Genomic DNA, 19548 nt, shown 5'->3' on the forward strand with positions numbered 1-19548 from the left:
GGACCAATGAGAGGGAACCACATATACACATATGTATTGGAGGACAAAGTTCTGACCAGCTCATATTGCTGCAAATATAATTTTACACAAGTTCTGAGAGAGCAGGGAAAGGTTTGGGTCCTTTGTGGGCCATCACATTATATTTTAAAAGTTTATGAGAGGTCTCCTCTACTGCTTGAGCCATTTTCACAGAACTCCCAGAGTTCAAATGTTCAACACATCCTTTCTGCTTTATAAATCTGTTATTTTTGTAACTGGTGGGGTTTGGTGATAAACATAACCAAGACTGGCCAAGATTGAAAATGTAGTTATTTAAAAAGCTGCTTCACCATTTCAAAACATTGTGACTAGAAAAAGAAATATCCTTCATTTTATTTCAAATTCTTCTGTACTTGTCTGATATTTGCAACCTCAGATTTGCACAAAGAGGAGGCAGAAGCAGCAGAGATATTTTGAGGCTTTCACTTCAGCTGCATGACTTTAGAACTGATGAACACTGTGGAACTGGTATAGAAAACACAGGAGAAGCTGAAGAACCAAGCACAGATCAGTCGTTAAGATTAAAAAAAATACTACATGGGAGTCCTCCCTCAACTATAGAGCAGTACTGACAGGAGACTGAAAGCTGCATGACAGAGGACCTGAGCAGATTTCTTCTCTCAAGTCCCTCCTCCAACAAGTCTAAAAATGCAGCTTGTATGTCTAAAACAAAAAGTCAATTTCAAACACAATTTCCATTCTACCCATCTATCCAGGTTTATGAGTAGCTTAATTGATTCCAACACGCAACACCCTGGATCTATCAACAATGAACACATATGGTCCCAATATGTATATACATTAAACAATAAGTTACATTATTTGAAAAAGTGTTTTCAATTAGATTACATATATAGAACATCAGTTTAAAATTCCTGTCCTCTATTGGTTTGTGATCATGTGTTAGTTTTTTATTAAAATTGCTACTTGTCATTTCCTGTGTTTCAGAAGAGTCCAAGTGTTCAGGAACACAAGTACTTCCTTTTCTACACAACTATATACACCTCTACCCCAATATAATGCGACCCGATATAACACGAATTCGGATAAAACGCGGTAAAGCAGCGCTCCAGGGGGGGAGGGAGCGGAAAGGGGGAGTGGGGCAGCGCATTCTGGCAGATTGAAGCAAGTTCGATATAACGCGGTTTCACCTATAATGCGGTACGATTTTTTTGGCTCCCGAGGACAGCGTTATATCGGGGTAGAGGTGTATACAGTATGTTAAGTTACATTCTTGAGGTTCTTGTTTACAATCTGCTTTGTTTAGATTTAAATAGAACAAGTCCCCCCACTCTCCATAAAAAGTAGAGTGGGTTTATAAATAAAAGATTTTTTAACAGAGGTGCTTTTTCTTGGACAATTTTTTTTGTTAAACAACTACTATCCTTCAGGTATGTAACATACATGTAGAAGTCTTAGTAAAACATGATGAAACTCAATTTTGAAAATACTTAAAGCCGTACGTTTTATAAAAGTTGAAAGCAAATATTCTAAAGAAGAATATAGAATACTTCAATATTCTTGGTGTATAATCTAAAACTCATTCGGTCAAGCCAATTCACATTTTTACACTGGACTCAACACATAGTACTTAGTGTTCTATTGTTTTAGAATAAATTCTATCTAGAAACACATACATAAAGAAATTTTGTTTTGTTTTACCTTCTTAATGGGTGATGTAGGTGTCACTTGACCAGTGGTTATGGAAGATGCTGTCACAGCTACAGAAGCTGGTTGTGCACTGATGTTATTTGTATTATTAGTTACAGATGGCAAAGGTTTGGTTTTGTCTGCAAATAAAACATTTAAGATATGTCATTTGTAAATTTCTTGATTTCATATTTTATAGAAATCACATTTCTTCAGAATAGCTTAAAACCCTAGTTAAGCCTTCCCAAGTAATATACTGTTAGTCATGCCATTTTCTAGTCTTCAACATTTACTCCTGCCCCCACCCATTTTAATTGTCTCTTGGTCAAAAACAACAAGACCTTTCCCCATAGTCATTAGGCATACAGCATTCCCATTCACATTAGTCAGAATTACATGCTCTTAAGGGTTGCAGCTTCAGACCCTAGTCATTTGCTGATGCCCCTCAAAAAAGTTAAGTTCTCAGATGCATGAAGGAAAAAAAAAAATCAGCCTACTTAGTTTTGGACAGTGTGGATAACGTAATCCTTGTTAGGTCTGGACTGCTTGCCTTCGGAAGGATTGTAACTGTTTTTTCCTAAATTACAACATTCTTCTCTCTCTTTATTAACAAAGGCCTCAATTCAGCAACGTACTCATCTATGTGTTTAACTTTAAGCCTCTAATTAGTCCCATTGGGACACCTTGTGCTTAAAATTACACATGTGGTTAAGTATCTTGTACTGAGTAATATACTGCAATTCAGCAAATAAACACAGATTCGGATCCAAAACTGATTCGGAGTTTTCAAAGATAATACAAGACTATTTACAAAGTGCAATGAATGTACATTGCACTACAGTAAAACAGGTCCTTGCTTTGAAGAGGTCATAGTCTAAAGACAAAACAGGTATAATACAGTACAGCATAAAACACAATGGAAAGATATTAATGTGTGGTTCTGCTGTGAAAAGTAACTAATTAAATAATTGGCACCTCCTTACTCCAACAATCTGCTCCCCATACAAATTCAGTCATATATGTTATTCACTAAGTTTAAACTACTTTTAACTTATATAAGCACCGAAGAGCCAACACAGACCTGGGAGAGCAATTAATCAGTGAATAAAATTATTAGTTTGAGGTGCAATTGCAGAATCTTTATTGCTGGTGAAGCATGTGGCAAAGTACCTGGCTTGGCTTCAGGTCAAATTTGCAAGCCTGGTACTTAGTAAAAACACATTTTAACTGGTAAAGTGAGCACATCTACAGGTTGGAGGGGTCTTGGTGTATGTGATATGGTGTGTATTTCATAAAAAGCTCCTTGCACACACAGGGAAAACATAAAAAGGCAAAAACTCTGTATTCACTTGACAAAAAGATAAATTAGACTAGAAATGTGGATTGTCCATGTGAACTGACAGAAGTATGAAGACAGATATAGGTGCAGTAGTTAAAGAGATTTATAAGTGAGGAGTACAGTCTTGAATCTAATGTGGAAGAAAAGAAGTAGCAGCATAAGAATTCAAGTATGTGGGAAGAGGTGCGAGATGGGAAGGAAAAGATAGAGCAACATGACAACTTTTGAAATGATCTGAGGGAATGGCAGGCCAGCAAATAAAACTATACATTAATTATATGAGTTAGTATACATACTAAATTCAAAAATCAGGAGTCAAGCTACCCCAAAAATCATGAAACTTAAAAAATGAATAAACATTAGGTTTTTATTTACTTTCTGGTTGGTTAGCCTTCAGAGGATGAGTTCACATATTTAAGCTTTTCTACACCCCCAGCCCTTACGGATAGAAACTTATCTTAAAAAAAAAAAAAGGGGGGGGGGGAGATTCTCACATAATCCATAGCCTCCGGGAGCTGAGGTTTTATGAAAACACACCAACTATCACATTACTTGTAATAAAAGTCACAGGAGTTTGCAACACTACATTTGTGTGGAAAAGCGCTTTACATTATCCAATTGGAATCATCAAATTTCTGAGATTTTTCACGGTAAAGCTACATTAAGAGGAATAATGGGAAAAAAGGGAAAGTGCAGCTGAAATTTAGAGATGCAGCTCTTCAGGGAAAAGCCTAACTTCTCTTGCTTGCCAAATAAAGTATGATAAAAGCCTTGTTTATATTAAAGAAAGTCCAAAGTTTACATGAAAATTAATTCTTGTGTCACAGTCAAATTTTCCTGGCACAAAACCATCTACTAGTAATCAAAAGAACACAGTTAGAAAAGTCATGGAGTTCAGGAAACATTACAGCTAGCGCAGTGACTGAGGCACCACTGCATGATGTATCAAAGGTGACTTAAGTTTAACAAACCTCAACCTCTCTAGATGAGGGATGCAGGAATACCAAAGTGATGTTTGACTCTCTAAGTCTAAGAGTGATTTTGCAGTATAGCATTAAACATTTATAGGAGACGATGGTCTAATTAAAATCTAAGAACTATGAAAATCTAGTGAGAATTTAGTTCTGGAGCTTACCCCATCCCACAATTTCATTTATGGAAAATATTTATCGCATTTTTATTGGTCCAGTGCTGAAATGTAGCTCAGGTGGATGAACTATATGAAGGCAGAATATTTTAAGATGAGCAGAGATGGCTGACAAGGATATTTTAATTATTTAAAAATGTTCAAGTCACTATGTCCAAGAGAGTTTTATTGACTGTATATGAGTATCATTGCACTATAATGCTAATAGTTTTAACAAAGATTTAACAAGATTATGACAAAACAACTTAGAAACATTAAACTGATCCAAATATACTGTCTGATTTGGAAGAATTTTCTTCTTCACTGTAGGAATGTCAATCTGATAAACTGTCACAATCTTCTAACAGAATTTTCAAAGGTGAGGTAGCAAAGGCCTGATGCAAAACAGCAACTTGACAGAGAAGAGAGCTATATAAAGTGTCTTTAAAAAAGAAAGAGGATCTTTCTGAGGGTAATCAGGGGAACCCTGTATGAGAACCAGAGAGGGTAAGGGGAAGCCTAAAAAATGCAGACAGTTTCTCTCATATGGATGCTTATTATGGGCCTTTTGTAGTTCACCAGAGACCCAGTTCATGAAGTGGCAAATCAAACCAGAAAGGAGAGTAAGGAAAGCTAAAGTTCTGCTTTACTGTTTTTCAAGTTTTTTTGGTTCCAATGAAAATTTATTAAATGAATCCAATCTTTCAATTTATATAATCTACAGTATTCTTGAAAATTAGGGTTAAAATGGTAATAGTGTAAAAATAAAAAACTAAGTAGTGAAACTATATATTAAGCATTTCTCTAGATATTTTGATGCATGCCTCTAAATTAGGTACAAAATAATTTAACCCTCTGCAAATTTCTTTCCAAATACTATGTGATTTCTTTTCCATTAGGCATTTGTTCTTTAGAATATAACGTACGTACATTTCTCGGTTGTTTTACATATTAAAAACATTGCTATATTAGTAATAGCGGTCTATCACTGCCTAGCATATTTTACAATCACACAGAACACAAGTTTAAGCAATGTATTTACACATTCACCTAACACCACATGCAAGCATAAGACCCAGTCCCAGATATACGTGGAGGCCCAGGTGGTAATTTAAGTACCACTGCTTCTGTTTGGTGACAGAGAAAAGCTCCTCATTTGATCTGCCTGCAGGGGGAAAGGGGCAGTTGGGAAAGCAGCTGGTAACTCCTCTGAAATTGTTTGATCACCCACATAGACTAACCAACTTCTCCTCTCCCCAACTCAAGGGGCAGTCCCTAGAGCAGCCACATGCAGATGGGTAGGCAGTTATCCAAACAGGCAACAGCAGCATTGTTTTTCCAACTATCAACATACCTAGACAGAGACACAGGAGAGGAAAGTTGTAAGGAGATAAGACCTACTATGCAATGTGGTGGGAGCATGAGAAGAGGTGGCAAATTTTGATAGACATTTGGGATGGACTGGGTTTAGGAAGAAGATGCTAGAAAACACTGTACCTCCCAATTCCCCCCAATCCGCCCCCTGATTACCACACAAATATAGTGTGTTAGACTCTTTTAAATATTGTTACAGCCCTGTGTACATGTACACAACATACACACACATGTGCACAAAATGCTGAACATTTTCTCCAAATCTAGGAGTGCACAGAGAAGTCTGAACAATGGCATCCAACTTAGATTTTTAAACAAGACTGCTATAGTGCCAGTTTCTCTACAAATGAATCTAAGCTCTTTTGAGGTACTATTAATCTTGAGCTGAAGTTGCATGAGAAGCAGATGTTGAGCTACTACCAAAAATAATACTTTTTAAACCACATTTATTCCAGTATATAATAATTAATCGGAAACACAGGTCTCTCTAATTTGTCAATATCTGAGCCAGAATTATCCACTGCATTTGCCAGTCTGTTTCAAGATGACAGAACACATGAGGCTGTTTTCTTTTCCAATGCTCCATGATGTAAGGCATTAGGCTGGTGAGCAAAGAACTCTACCCATAGAGGTCTTATTTCTATCTTTTCCTTTGTCTCCTCCCTGTTCCAAATCCTTTTTAGGTATGTTATTTGAAGTCTCTGCTACCTTGTATTATTCTCTGATTATCTGATTAAAAATACTGATTATAAATAGCTAATCAAATTACTGAATTAAGAGTTTCAATTCCAATCACTGCCATAAATACAAGAATATAGCTCATTGCAAAAGTCTTCATATGAATTACATTTTGTGTTTATAAATGGGGATTTAAACTTGTTTAAAAACTATTAAAATATTTATTGAAACTAGAAAGTGGCCATCAGTAAATGAAATGAAAAGTGGAATCAAGAAGCTACAATGATTAATTCTCATCATATAAGCCCAGTATAATGAGTTTAACTGAAGCAACATCCTAAACCAAAGATACCTCTCCAAAATTATTTACCTGTTTCAGCTTCAGATTCTGAGTCTTCTTCCTCATCCTCTTCACTTGAACAACTGGATTCATCCTTCTTTCCCTCTTCTTCCTCATCTGCTTTCTCTTGCTCCAGAGACTCAATACTAGATGCATTCTTTTCTTGCTCAATAATCAAAGTTTCTTTACTGGAACCAAAAACATTAATTTCAAATAAAAAATATAGAATATCTAATCTTAACTTCAGTAAAACCAACCAGCCAAACAAGTACTTAGTATTTGTGTAAGTTTGTGAAGTTATTTTCCTCACCAGGAACATCTTAATGATTTACTTACTTTTTAAATGGCTTTTGTGACTGATTATTATCCATGTTGGCTGTAGATTCAATTAAGGGAGATTTCTTTTCCCGTTTTTCACTATGAAGCTTAAAGAGATATAAAATGATGCAATTAAAATGATAGTATGGTATAAATTGCACATATTTAAAAAAAATATTTTTAAAAGATACCGTCTTCTGCAGAATATTTACAACACATATAACTTAACACCCCCAAACAAGCATATGCCAAATAACTGTATATAGCATTTGCCTTGGGTAGTTAAATACAGTGAAAGCTTTGCCTAAAAAACATCACTTTTCCTTTGAAGATTTTCAGATCAACTTCACTGACCAAACAGAACAAGGAAGAGTGGCACAGAAGGACAGTTAAGCACCTCACGTCAAACCCGAAGGTTAATTCCATATACTAATCTGAATTAGTTATAGCTTGCATATAAACACACATGCACCATAATACTTAGAGAGAGAGAGAGAGATCTCTAAAAAGCCTACCAGATTTTGCTTCTTTTGTAATTCTTCTAAATATCCTAGAATATCTTCATCTGCTACATCAAACGCTGTCTGACCCTGGTGTGGAAGGGAAAAATGTAATACATCATAATTATAAAGAAGGATTTAAAAAATAGATAACTAGTCACATGAGCATGTAATAAGACACACAACCGTAAGTATGAGCTAGATGTCATCACAAAATTGGTAGCATTCCACCTGTCTAGCAGTGATTCAACAGAATTTTGCAAATCCACTTCTACCTGAAGCTGAAATGAGCAGGAAAATATACATGCTCAGAAAAGCATTTCTCCATGGGGAAAAAAAGATTTTATTGTAGTAGAATTTTAAATTCCATAATGCCATGAACCCAGCTTTAAAAAAAAAAGTGTTTGAAAGACACTTATCTTACTCTGAGCCTCAATGGGTTTTAAACAGCTAAGAGAGTCATCCTAATAGCTGCTTGTTATATGGTGCTCAGAAAAGGTTGGGGGTGAGTAGGATGATCAGCTTAGATCAGTGATATATGGGAAATGGATGCCAATTTCATTTAGCTGGAGACATCTGCAACTTTCTATTTCTCACAGGTCCATGGATCAGAACAAAGTTAAAAAAATTAACTTGCACCATGTAAACAGATAAAAGCAGTGCAGGTAACATTGCCTATAATTAAGGTTGTCTGACACTTTCCCTTATTAGAAACAGTTTTCAGTTGCCTATGAGTTTACCATCTTTAACCATTTCGACTGAAATTTACTGTGTTTATCATAAGCTGAATACTTTTGAAGAATTTCAGCATTTAACTGCTCAGCTATTTCTTCAAACAAGATTAAGGGAAAACATGTTTAGCGATGTTAACAAGTTTCTTGCAAACTGTTTAAATGAGAAACTAGTGCATAAATGCTTTGGAACAAGGATTTGACATTTGACATGGGGATCACTGGGTTTCAGGCATGTGCTGTTTGCTGTCCCCATAAAAATTCACCCAAATTTGGCCAAGCTCTGAGCCTCTGAAAAACTCAATTCACATATGCTGAGTAGACAATTTTTAGAATTTGGCAGCTAAATTCTCTGAAGATTCTGTCTAATGAGCAGGTTTTCTGTCCAGGGCCACGGGGCTGAGAATTTCCCTACAATAGCTCCTGGTATCCTTCATTCTGATGTTTCCTAACTTTTGAGTGCTTGACTTTGCAACCTTAACATTCTTTAATGTATTTTTTATGTAATACTATTAACAATGTTATTTGAATTATCAGGTTACTTTATTTTATTGTATTTGGTCAACTGTTTCCCCAATCTTCCCCAAGGCTGGCTGAAAAGATGCTGAGAGGGAAAGGATTTTTTTTTCTGTTGTTCATAATCTAAAACGCTCCTTTTACTTTAAAATGAATAATTTTTCTTAAAATAGTTACTGTAAGTCTTTAATATTAACCGATAAGGGGGATTTTGGTAAAAATAACCTTACCTAAATTTCTTAATATTAAATGTTCTCTCATATCTGATGTTGTCCTTTTGAATTAATGGTTTTCAAACTACAGTAATATACTTTAAGGGTATTATGGATTAATGATGCTCTTTTAGTTTCATGCTTCACAACCATCAAGGCATGTCATTAGATTGTAAGACACACCCTTAGTCACTGTATATAACCTTGCAGGGGCACCTTCTTTTTATTAAGGGCATAGCTCAAGGTAATATTTACATCAAGTGAATCATTTTTAAATGGTTAGGTAATAAGCAATTTTAATAAAAATACAAGATCTATGAAGCATTTTTTCTCTCCAGATAATCTGTATTTCAAACTGAGACATGTTCTGACTCATCTAGTCTAAAAAAACAGTTAAAATTAACACCTGTCGGTCAGTAGTTGTTCACTGCAGAAAAGGAATTTTTCCAGAGAGAAATTGACCAAACATAGTAATGATGCCTTGATCAGCTCTGCCAGGAGCCTCTCTGGTACAAATTTCCAGAATGCCAAAAGCTCGTTCTTTAGGAAGACATTCTCTGTAACAGTAATGTGCTGCAAGTCAATCAAAGCCAGCTCTGCTTATGCTCTACGTAGCTGCAGAGCTATAGTCTTTTAGATGTAACACAGACTATTTAATATTGTGAACAGTTCACGATCCTGCCATCCTATAGTGAAATAAACAGTTGTCCCAGTATGAATAGTAGTAGTTGAGGAAACTGGATTTAACTATTATTCTGATTTTGCAGCAGCTATTTTTTCAAATGAAAACCCATTTCCCCCCTCTAACCTAAAACCAAAACATTCATTACTATTAGAGTTTCTCCCTACCTACTGTGACTTTAGTAGTTCCTAACTACTCTGTTTCAATTTTGCCAGCTGTAAAATAGTGGTAGTAATACTTACCTACCTCATAGCAATGTTGTATGCAATTTTATGTTGAAAACTACTATATCAAATAAACAAAGCTGAACTAGCCAGTGCTAACTGCTAAGATCTAAAACAGGCCACTGCTGTCACTGATTACAGTGGATTCAAAAACTGAAGGAGGTTTCTTTTTGCCCACCCACTTGTCTACCTGGTGCAACAAAAAGGTCCTAAAATCCGATTTGCTAGGAGTGGAGTTCTGATATTTTAAATATACACAACTAACTTCCCTTCAAATCAAAAGCTTTGTTAACTTTATTTTAAAGTTTCTTCTCTATGAAGTGACTATGATAGGGTGACGAGATGTCCCAATTTTATAAGGACAGTCCTGATAGTTGGGGCTTTGTCTTATATAGGTGCCAATTACCCCCCATCCCATCCCAATTTTTCACCCTTGCTATCTGGTCACCTTAGACTATAAATAAATAACCATTTCTGACTCAACAAATCTGTTCCCTATATGTATTCAAAAATCACATAACTTTAATGACTAAAGAAAGCTTTTACTACTGCTTTTCATTCCAGTTAGCCTTGAAGAACCAACACAGCTAAGAGGGTGGAGGTGGCGGCAGGGAGAGAGAGAGATTCATTCCTCCTTGTGCCTCAACAATCTTTTTTTACAATAAGGACCAATTTATGCAAATATCTGAAAGGTAGGAGAGCTGTTCAGGTGCTGTGGAGCATATTAATTTAGCTGGCACAACACTGATCATTTATAAAGAAGAAATAATAAAGTCTGAACTTGCAGCGTACATTGCAGGAAAAAAGGATGTTTTGACTTGTAAACTGAACACAGACATGTAACAGAGAAACTGCCATACTGGATCAGACCACTGTTCCACCTAATCCAGTATCCTGCCTTTGACAGTGACCAGTACCAGCTACTTCAGAGAAAATGCGAGAACCACTGAAGTAGGGATAATCTGCCCCTAGAGAAAATTTCTATCTAAACCTCAACAGTTAGAGGCTGTCATATCCTCTGAGGCCTGGAGATTGTTCGCTCTTCCAAAATTATCCTTTTTAATATTTGTTGTTATAACTCTGGATAGTCTTATCCAGAGGCATCAAATCATTTTTTTAATATTGTTACCCCAAATATCAGGTGACAGTGTTCACAGGCTAATTGTACATTCATAACAGGAAACAGTTTCAGTTTTAAATTTGATCCTGTTCAGTTTCATTGAGTGCCTTGTTCTTGAATTATGAGAAAAAGAGAAGACTAGCAGTATCCTTATCTTCTTAATATTATCGTTATTTCAGGTACGTTTACAATGTATCTCCAGTTGTTATTCTCCTAAGATTAGAGAGTCCCAGTCTCTACACGGAAAAACCACCATCTAACCAAAAATCGAACCATTCTTATCACCCATCTTTGAACTGCTAACTCCTTTTTGAAAAGAGATAACCAGAACTGAATACAATATTCCACATGAGGGCATACCACTGATTTATATAATAGCAGTATTTTCTTTGTTCTCCATCTCATTCTGTATACATGTTAATATTTTGTTTGCTTTTCTGACACTGCTGTGCACTGGAGTACAGGTCTTTACTGAGCTGTCCATTATTAAGCATGGGGTGAAATCCTGCCCCCACTGAAGTTAATGTGAGTTTTGTCATTCAAGGTGTCCTGGATTTCATTCCAGGTCTTTCTTTCTTTGATATAGTCCATTTAGAACCCATTACTTTGCATTTGTCAATAGCAGATTTTGTTTATTATTTATTCAAAAACAGACTCCAAAGAGAGACTGCTGAACTTGAATTAATATGCAAATTAGATACAATTAACTTAGGTTTGAACAGAGACTGGGAATGGTTGGGTCATTACACTAATTGAATCTATTTCCCCACGTTAAAATATCCTCACACCTTCTATGGGTCATCTTGATTATCACTTCAAAGGTTTTTTTCCCCTCTTTCCTGCTGATGATAGCTCATCTCAATTGACTGGCCTCTTACAGTTGGTATGGCTACTCCCACCTTTTCATGTTTTCTGTATGTATAAATATCTTCTGTGTGTTCCATTCTATGCATCCAATGAAGTGGGCTGTAGCCCACGAAAGCTTATGCTCAAATAAATTTGTTAGTCTCCAAGGTGCCACAAGTACTCCTGTTCTTTTTGTGGATACAGACTAACACGGCTGGTACTCTGAAACCAGATTTTATTGTGTTGCACATTTATCGCATTTATCCATTTTGCTGGAAGAAGTTTTATAAAAAAAAACCATATGCCCTATAAATCACCTACAAAGCACACCACAGGCAACCAACACTTATTAGCTGATAGCCCTGTATTCTTTTTTCACATTAGTTTTTAAAGATCAGAAATAATAAATTGTTTGGTTGTCCGCCCCAACCAAGAGAATATTTAAATATATTCAGTTTTAAAACTCACAGTCTGATTCCTATAGAATATGCATTCATACAAACAAATTATGAATAAACAAATAGACAAATATGCAGATTTAAGCCTGTCTTCACTAAGTAAATCTGTTGGTTGGTTGGAATGCCATCATCTTGAATCCACACAAAACAGTCATTGCAACTATTGGTTGCATCAGGTAGTTGCAATGCATGAGATTCCATCTTCAGATCTGGCTAAACTGGTGGTGACTTCAACAATTCCCTTTCTCCAGCCCACAGGAACAGCTGAAAGGCACTAATACACACTGTCCTACTCTATTAGTCCCATTATACAGTGATTTATATTTGGAAGCTTTTATTTGGAACCAAAGGCCCGTTTCCAACAACAGTGCTGTGAAACTACATGAAGTCCCAGATGCACTGGTAGAAATCACAGCAAGCTGGGCAGATACAGCAAAACTATGTCAAAAACAGTATAGTTGCACATGCACTTAAGTGTGGCAAGGATAAGGACAATGACTAAGTCCTTCAAGCAAACATTGTCTGGCCAACTGTTTCCTCCTTGCTTGGCGTAAACACATCCTGTTTGTACTGGACAAATGACCCAAATTATGTTTTGGTACAAAAATCAGCAATGAAAAAAAATCAGCAGTGTTGGCATTTAAAAATGATCATAATGAGCTGTTAAATCTGAAGCTGTTAAGATAAAGGAGAGGAGTTCATACTTGTCTTTATTGTTTCAATCAGACTGATAGCCAAATAAAGACAACCATGCACCCACTTACATTGCAACGGCTATTTTAAGCAAACCCAGGACTGGAAAAGGTTCTCTCTCGTTGATTCAGCTTAGATGTGTTCTGCACAATGGTAAGCCAGGCAACATGTGGTCCCCTATGCTTCCTACAACCCAGTTATGGTCTTTCATTTTCTGTGGAATCTTTTGAGTGTGCGCCTGCAGCCTCCAAGCAGCGCCAGTTTATAGACAAAAAGCCTGAAATAGTCACTTTCAGAGGTGTAAACTGCCTCATTTATCTCAATAACTCTGAAACTGAACCATTTATATATTAGAACTGTAAACACACTTCTTGCTGATCATTTTAGCAAAAATATCCAGCATAGCTAAATATCAAACTTTAAAGATGCAGAAGACCTATTAGTTTGTGTGTACAATCCATGTCCCCCAGCTGCTCTGTAATGGCAAGAATGGATTCTGGGTGGCTCCAACGAGAAGGGAAAGGGGAGTGCATCTAAACAGATTATCTAGTATATTCAGTAGAGGCTGACTAGGGAAGTTTGTGAGAGTTCATTCTGCAGCTTACTCATTTCAGCAGCTGACAAATAATTTCAGATTCTCAAAAATGTTCAGCATACCACGTGGATTTAAAGGTGTGCGTGTGCACGCGTGTAAGAAACGTAGGGTATCGTCTCAACCTGCAGCCACAAGCCTCTATATGGAAAACTTCAAAGAAAAGACCTCCACCTTTTAAAAAGAAGTGTCCAAGGAGGGGGAAAAAAGTGACTCCCGATACTGAATGAAACGAGACAACTTCAAGAATCATCTTAAAAACAGGTCAGAGATTTTGAGGGGGGGGGGAAAACCTGTTCATACTATCTGCAAACTCTTTTTTCACAGGATCCTGATAAAGCTTAGATCAAATTCAACTACATTTGATTGACTCATCTGTTCTGTGAAGGAAATTTAAAGCTTGACAAGTGCCCATAAGTAACAAGACTACAGTATTTGTGAAAATCTCTATGGAAGTTCTTACACAAAGCTATTCCATCAGGAGTGTGTTGAGAGATAACAGGTTGATCTGGGTCACAATTTGCTTGACCACTTCAAAGATAAAAGCACTCCCTCACCTGGAACCATCATCTGTGGGCTCTACACTTATCGTACTCTACAAATAGAATATTTTAGCGATAATGGAAAACTTATGTACATTTATATGCACAGTAAGGCCAATGTTTTCAAGCCTGTCTGCCTAATGTAAAACACCTAAGTAAATGTTTTATTTTCAAGAGCTATTGATATAGGTTTATTTTCCTTAGGTAAAATGACTTTGTAATAAAAGTATTTGTTGAAATGCCTTCAATCCACACACAGCTAGGCACCTAAATAAAAGTGTCTTGGTTCTCAGGAGCTGCTCAGCACCCACAACTCAGATTAATTTCAATTGAGTTGTGGGTACTCAGCATCTCTGAAAGCCAAGCCACTGATTGGGTATTTTGCAAAGTTACAGATGGAATATCTCAGCTGCACAGGTCTCCAGCCACCACTGCTCAGCTTCTCTTGTCTGCCTCTCCTCTGTCCTTTCTTGCCTCAGTTTGACTGAAGATATCCAAGTTTTCTCTGGGGCAGTTCTCCAGAATACCACCATCACCACCACCTGCACCTCCAGGCCACAAAAAAGTCTAAGGACCCACTTGGTAAATGAACTAAGTTTCAGGGCAGATTTAAGAACAAAGATTAATAGAGCTCAGTTAAATCACTTTCTGATGCAACTGAAATATGTTGTCTGAGTACAGTGTTATCTTCTGGTTTTCAGTGGTTCTGTGTGCATTAATACAGGACCAGAAAGTTGTTTAAAAGACAAGTTCACCTTTTTTTAATGTTTTGACTCTCTAAGTCTAACCTAAACTTTTAGGCATAATGTTTGATTTTCAAGATAAATTACAATATTAACCTTAAGTGGTTTCCTCATTATATCAATGATCGATATTTACAAACTTATTTCCAGTTTAAGTTTTTACACCTAAAAACTTTTTTTTTTTTTTAAATAAACATTTAAGAAGGGCTTAGTGAATGAATCCCCATACACCTTAAAAGGTGTGCAAGAAAATTCACATGCACTACAGGCACTGAAGAGTGGAAGTGGTTCAGGGTCCAGGTGAAACAAGGGAAGCTACCAGAGCCTCAGCCCCTATTGGCCTGCAAAAACAATTTCAGTCCTTGTGAAGCTTATAAACATCATAGGAATGTTTGGATTTTGGGGTAAGCAGGTCCGCTGCAGAGTTAAGGAAGTCCACAGCTCTTAAGCTCTGCCCCAGGGAAGAGCTGAGACCCTGCAGCAAGAAAACATGAAGCTACACATTGATATATCATTTAGTAAGCCCAAAGCTGTCTGCTATGTTTTCCAAGTACACAAAAGCAGCAGACAGTGTTAACACTTTAGTGCACATAATACAAGAAGAAATTGCTTTTAATAGTTAATTTTGCCATCCTGCATTCAAAGACACCAGCATTCACCTAGGTGAAACATATTAAACCCAATCTGGGGTTCAAGCAAAGCTACCGAGTTATGATGAGCCAAAAAAGTTAAGAAAATGTCCCGGAAGTAAGAAACTGAGTAACATTAGAAATCAAAAATTGAAAGGCCTTATTTTATTTAACCCTAAACATTCAGAAAAATTCTACCACAGCATAAGTTCTCACTAGTTTTATTTCAAATTTAATTTTCAAAGAAAAATAGCAAAATATATGGGCAATTGTTGAAAACTCAGTACAAAGTGAGTCAGCCATCTACAAGTCATTTTAGAAAACAAAAAATTTAAAACAAAATCTGAACACACAAACATGCTGGTTCTCGCAAAACATGCATTACAGAAAGTGCCATGTACAGGAATGGCACATTATTACTACTGTTCTTACCCTGGCTTCTAAAGTCACTTTAGAGACCAGAACTTTGCATCTTGACAAGGATTACATAAAAATCCTACCACTTTGTTGACAGTCTCCGTATCACACAGGTTTTCCACTAAAATTCGACATGCTTCTTCTTTACCCCAGTGAGCAGCAGCATGAAGTGGTGTCCAGCCATCATAATCTTTAATATTTACATCATAGCCAGCCTGTATTAAAAGCCTAAAGGAATTAGAAGAATTAGATCTAGTATACCACTGACAGTAATAATTAAACTGCCACTAAGTGATAAATTATTTTAAACGGTTTTAATTTTTCTTGCCTTCATTTCACTTCTCACACACAGGGGTAACAGTAAATCTATGTTAAAAGGAACACTCAATTAAAAAACAACAACAAAAATATACCTTCCCAAGAAATATTTTCAATCTTAACACAATTCCCAAGATTACTACAACAAAAATTCAGAAGTTTGTTTTTCCAGTCTGTTTTGTCCACATGCACTCAACATTTTATGTACTCTCACAAAGAGTTCTCCCTCCTTGTGAGAGTCTTTTTACAGGAACAGGGGACATAGTAAATAGGCAATATTGTACATAGAAAACCCATCTAAATATACACAAAACAAGATGAACTTAAAATATAAATCCATGCAGGTGACTTTAAATCTTAAAATATGTAGAATCTGTTTGGCCAATACAAATGTGCTTAGATTTATGTGACCATCCTGTATAATAAGGCTGGGCACCACTGAATTAGAGGATAAGAGAAGTCTGAAGGTTTGCCCAGGGAAAAAATTGAGTTATCTTGATAAGGATACATCTTTTAAAGCCCTTCCCTAAGTAATCCTTCAAATTTTGGAATAAAATTACTCATTTTCTTCTCTCAAACCTGGATAACTTTAGTCTGGACTACTTTTACTGCACAAAAACAGCACAGTAAATGATGGTTGTAAACCAGGTGTTTTATCCCAAAGATAACAACTAGCATTAAAGAAAGGTATCCTTTTTCCTTAATATATTAAGTTAAAACATACTTCAGAAATATGGATATTTTTGCCATAGTGATATTGAGGATTCAAATTCAATATGTACAATACTGTCAAGTTTTGAATAACTTAAGTAAAGTCGTGACACTGTTTAAAGTTTCAACATTAATTGAAAACAGGAAACATAACTGTGAGAAATAGGTAATTCTAAAGATCACAAGTTTCCAGGATGTAATCCAAAAAGTTGCAATAATATTAACGCCAAGTTATTTTACACTAACATCTGGACAAGCTTGGAGACATGGAAAAAAATCTACCATTTAGAAATAATACTTACTTTAAAACTTCTGTATACCCTTTAGCAGCAGCGACATGAAGTGCTGTACCACCAGATTTTGCATGCCTGACATCATTTATACGGCCACTGTTAAGCCACTGTCTTGCATCTCTAAGCATTATCCGTTCTTCTTCTTTTCGAGCTGCCGCTATATCAACCCCTAATTGAAAAAAAGAGAATAGTTTCATTTCAAACATAAGCTCATCATTAACTGATAATTCCTGAACATTCCTTGCATGTGGCAATAAAAACACTGGCTAAACAATATCATTAATGTATTGGGGCAAACGTTAAACGGATCTTTTAAAATAAACTCTGAGAAAGTGTGGGCACATCCATTTTGTATGCACAAATTCATATTTTTACATGCAAATCCTCTAGGATCATTTTCAAAGACCTACTAAAAACTGGCCTTTTAATTTTAAACTTTTATGGTCAAGACAATACTACTACTACAGTGGTCACTATTAAACAAAAAAAGATGGATTAATTTTTGTCAAGCTATCATACTATTACATCTCAAATAATGTAATGTTATTTCCTAAATAATGCAGCTTGTGATAATGTTGAAAAAACAAGGTGAGGGGGTGGCAAAGGGGTTCCGATTGTGTGCAATGGCTGCTGAAAATTGTGTTTCCCACAATTAAGACATTTTTAGAGTTATTGCTGTTTTCTAAAGAACCTTTCGTAAAAAGTAGTTTCTAGCTTCTCTTTTTGAGATAATGATTTTCACCCTGGTAATCTAGCCTTGGAAAAAAGCTTGCAGCATAAATAGCAACAGTATATCATAAACTTTTACCTCAGAAATCTCAGAATACAAGTTTTAGCAAAGCATCTCTCATAGAAAACAGTTTGGGGTACTTTATAAGAAAGGGCAGAATAGAAAGATCACTAAAAGTTCAACAAAGCAATTTAAGTAGCGTGTTTAAAGTCTATAAAGTTGATAAAAGGATGCTGAACTGTTAAAGTGAGAATGTACCAATTTCTTCTACAGCATTTTTCACAAATAGATGTCAAAGCACTTTACAAAGGAGGGGAGTATCATACTCCCCTATGTGAGTAGGAAGCACACAGCACAAACATTTTAATTGACTAGCTACAGTAAGAGGAGTATAGAAAACTATAATTAACAGAAAACAGGAAAGAGATGGGGGCTGTAGCTAAGCAAGAGTCTGCTATTTATGCTGAATGGGAGAACTGGACTCAAGGATACACAGGGGAAAACAGCTCTAGGAAGTGTGGTTATCAAAAGCTCAAATCAAAATTGGTTGACCTGTAATAGAGAATTTGGGCTGTTTGAGCTAAAACAGTATACAATAATAAAAAACAGAAAAAGAATACTACTCCACGTCTAAATCCAAACTGCACAAGGATTTTAGATGGATTGAATGTAATTACCCAAATAATAATTTGCCTAGGACACCAAAGTTAAACATCTGTTTTTCGCAAAAATCACCATGTGGCTTTTAATGAGCACAAGTGAACAACATGGTAATTTGTTTTATGATAGTATATATGGCAACATGCTGTTTTCTTGTCTGTAACATCAATTTAATTTTCTATTTCTCCTTCTCTAATAATCTACAATGTGTTTCAAAAAGCATTTCAGCAATACAGTTTTCTCTTTGCCTTCATTCTGCAGTAAAGTTATTATGCTAAATTTGATATTTCTGTTAGAACGGCCGTACTGGGTCAGACCAAAGGTCCATCTAGCCCAGTATCCTGTCTACCAACAGTGGCCAATGTCAGGTGCCCCAGAGGAAATGAACCTAACAGGTAATGATCAAGTGATCTTTCTCCTGCCATCCATCGCCACCCTCTGACAAACAGAGGGTAGGGACACCATTACCCTTACCCATCCTGGCTAATAATAGCCTTTAATGGACTTAACCTCCATGAATTTATCCAGTTCTCTTTTAAACGCTGTTATAGTCCTAGCCTTCACAACTGCCTTAGGTAAGGAGTTCCACAAGTTGACTGTGCGCTGTGTAAAGAAGAACTTCCTTTTATTTGTTTTAAACCTGCTGCCTATTAAATTTCATTTGATGACCCATATTTCTTGTATTATGGGAATAAGTAAATAACTTTTCCTTATCTACTTTCTCCACATCACTCATAATTTTATATACCTCTATCATATTCCCCCTTAGTCTCCTCTTTTCCAAGCTGAAAAGTCCTAGCCTCTTTAATCTCTCCTCATATGGGACCCTCTCCAAACCCCTTGTTCCATGGCAACAAATACGGAAATCAAGTTTTAACTTAATTGCAGAATCATGTAGAAAGAGATACTGGGTTGAAAGATTTCTCATTCAAACAAGAAGCTATGATGACAATATTAAGAGTATTTTTATTAATACTTTATAAAAGGTTAATAAATTACAGATGTTGCTGACAGGAATAGTGTGTGTTATAAATTATTATAAACACATCAGTAGAAAGTATTATAGA

General features: G+C 36.1%; 1 protein-coding gene across 16 annotated transcripts in view; it reads right to left on the reverse strand.

Moving 5' to 3' along the window:
- Positions 1-19548, reverse strand: part of PPP1R12A (protein phosphatase 1 regulatory subunit 12A) — a 207838-nt gene that overhangs the window by 64958 nt on the left and 123332 nt on the right. For all 16 annotated transcript variants that reach the window (XR_010591071.1, XR_010591073.1, XR_010591076.1 and 13 more), the window contains 6 exons: positions 17101-17260; positions 15853-15997; positions 7380-7454; positions 6883-6971; positions 6577-6734; positions 1702-1829 (listed from right to left, as the gene is read on the reverse strand). Coding sequence is in view for 11 of the 16 variants with exons in the window: in XM_005308497.5 (XP_005308554.2) it covers positions 1702-1829; positions 6577-6734; positions 6883-6971; positions 7380-7454; positions 15853-15997; positions 17101-17260 (755 nt within the window). In the remaining 5 variants the exon portion in view is untranslated. The remainder of the gene's footprint in view (positions 1-1701; positions 1830-6576; positions 6735-6882; positions 6972-7379; positions 7455-15852; positions 15998-17100; positions 17261-19548) is intronic.

This window comes from Chrysemys picta, chromosome 1 (genome assembly GCF_011386835.1).
Source record: "Chrysemys picta bellii isolate R12L10 chromosome 1, ASM1138683v2, whole genome shotgun sequence".
Lineage (NCBI taxonomy): Eukaryota > Metazoa > Chordata > Testudines > Emydidae > Chrysemys > Chrysemys picta.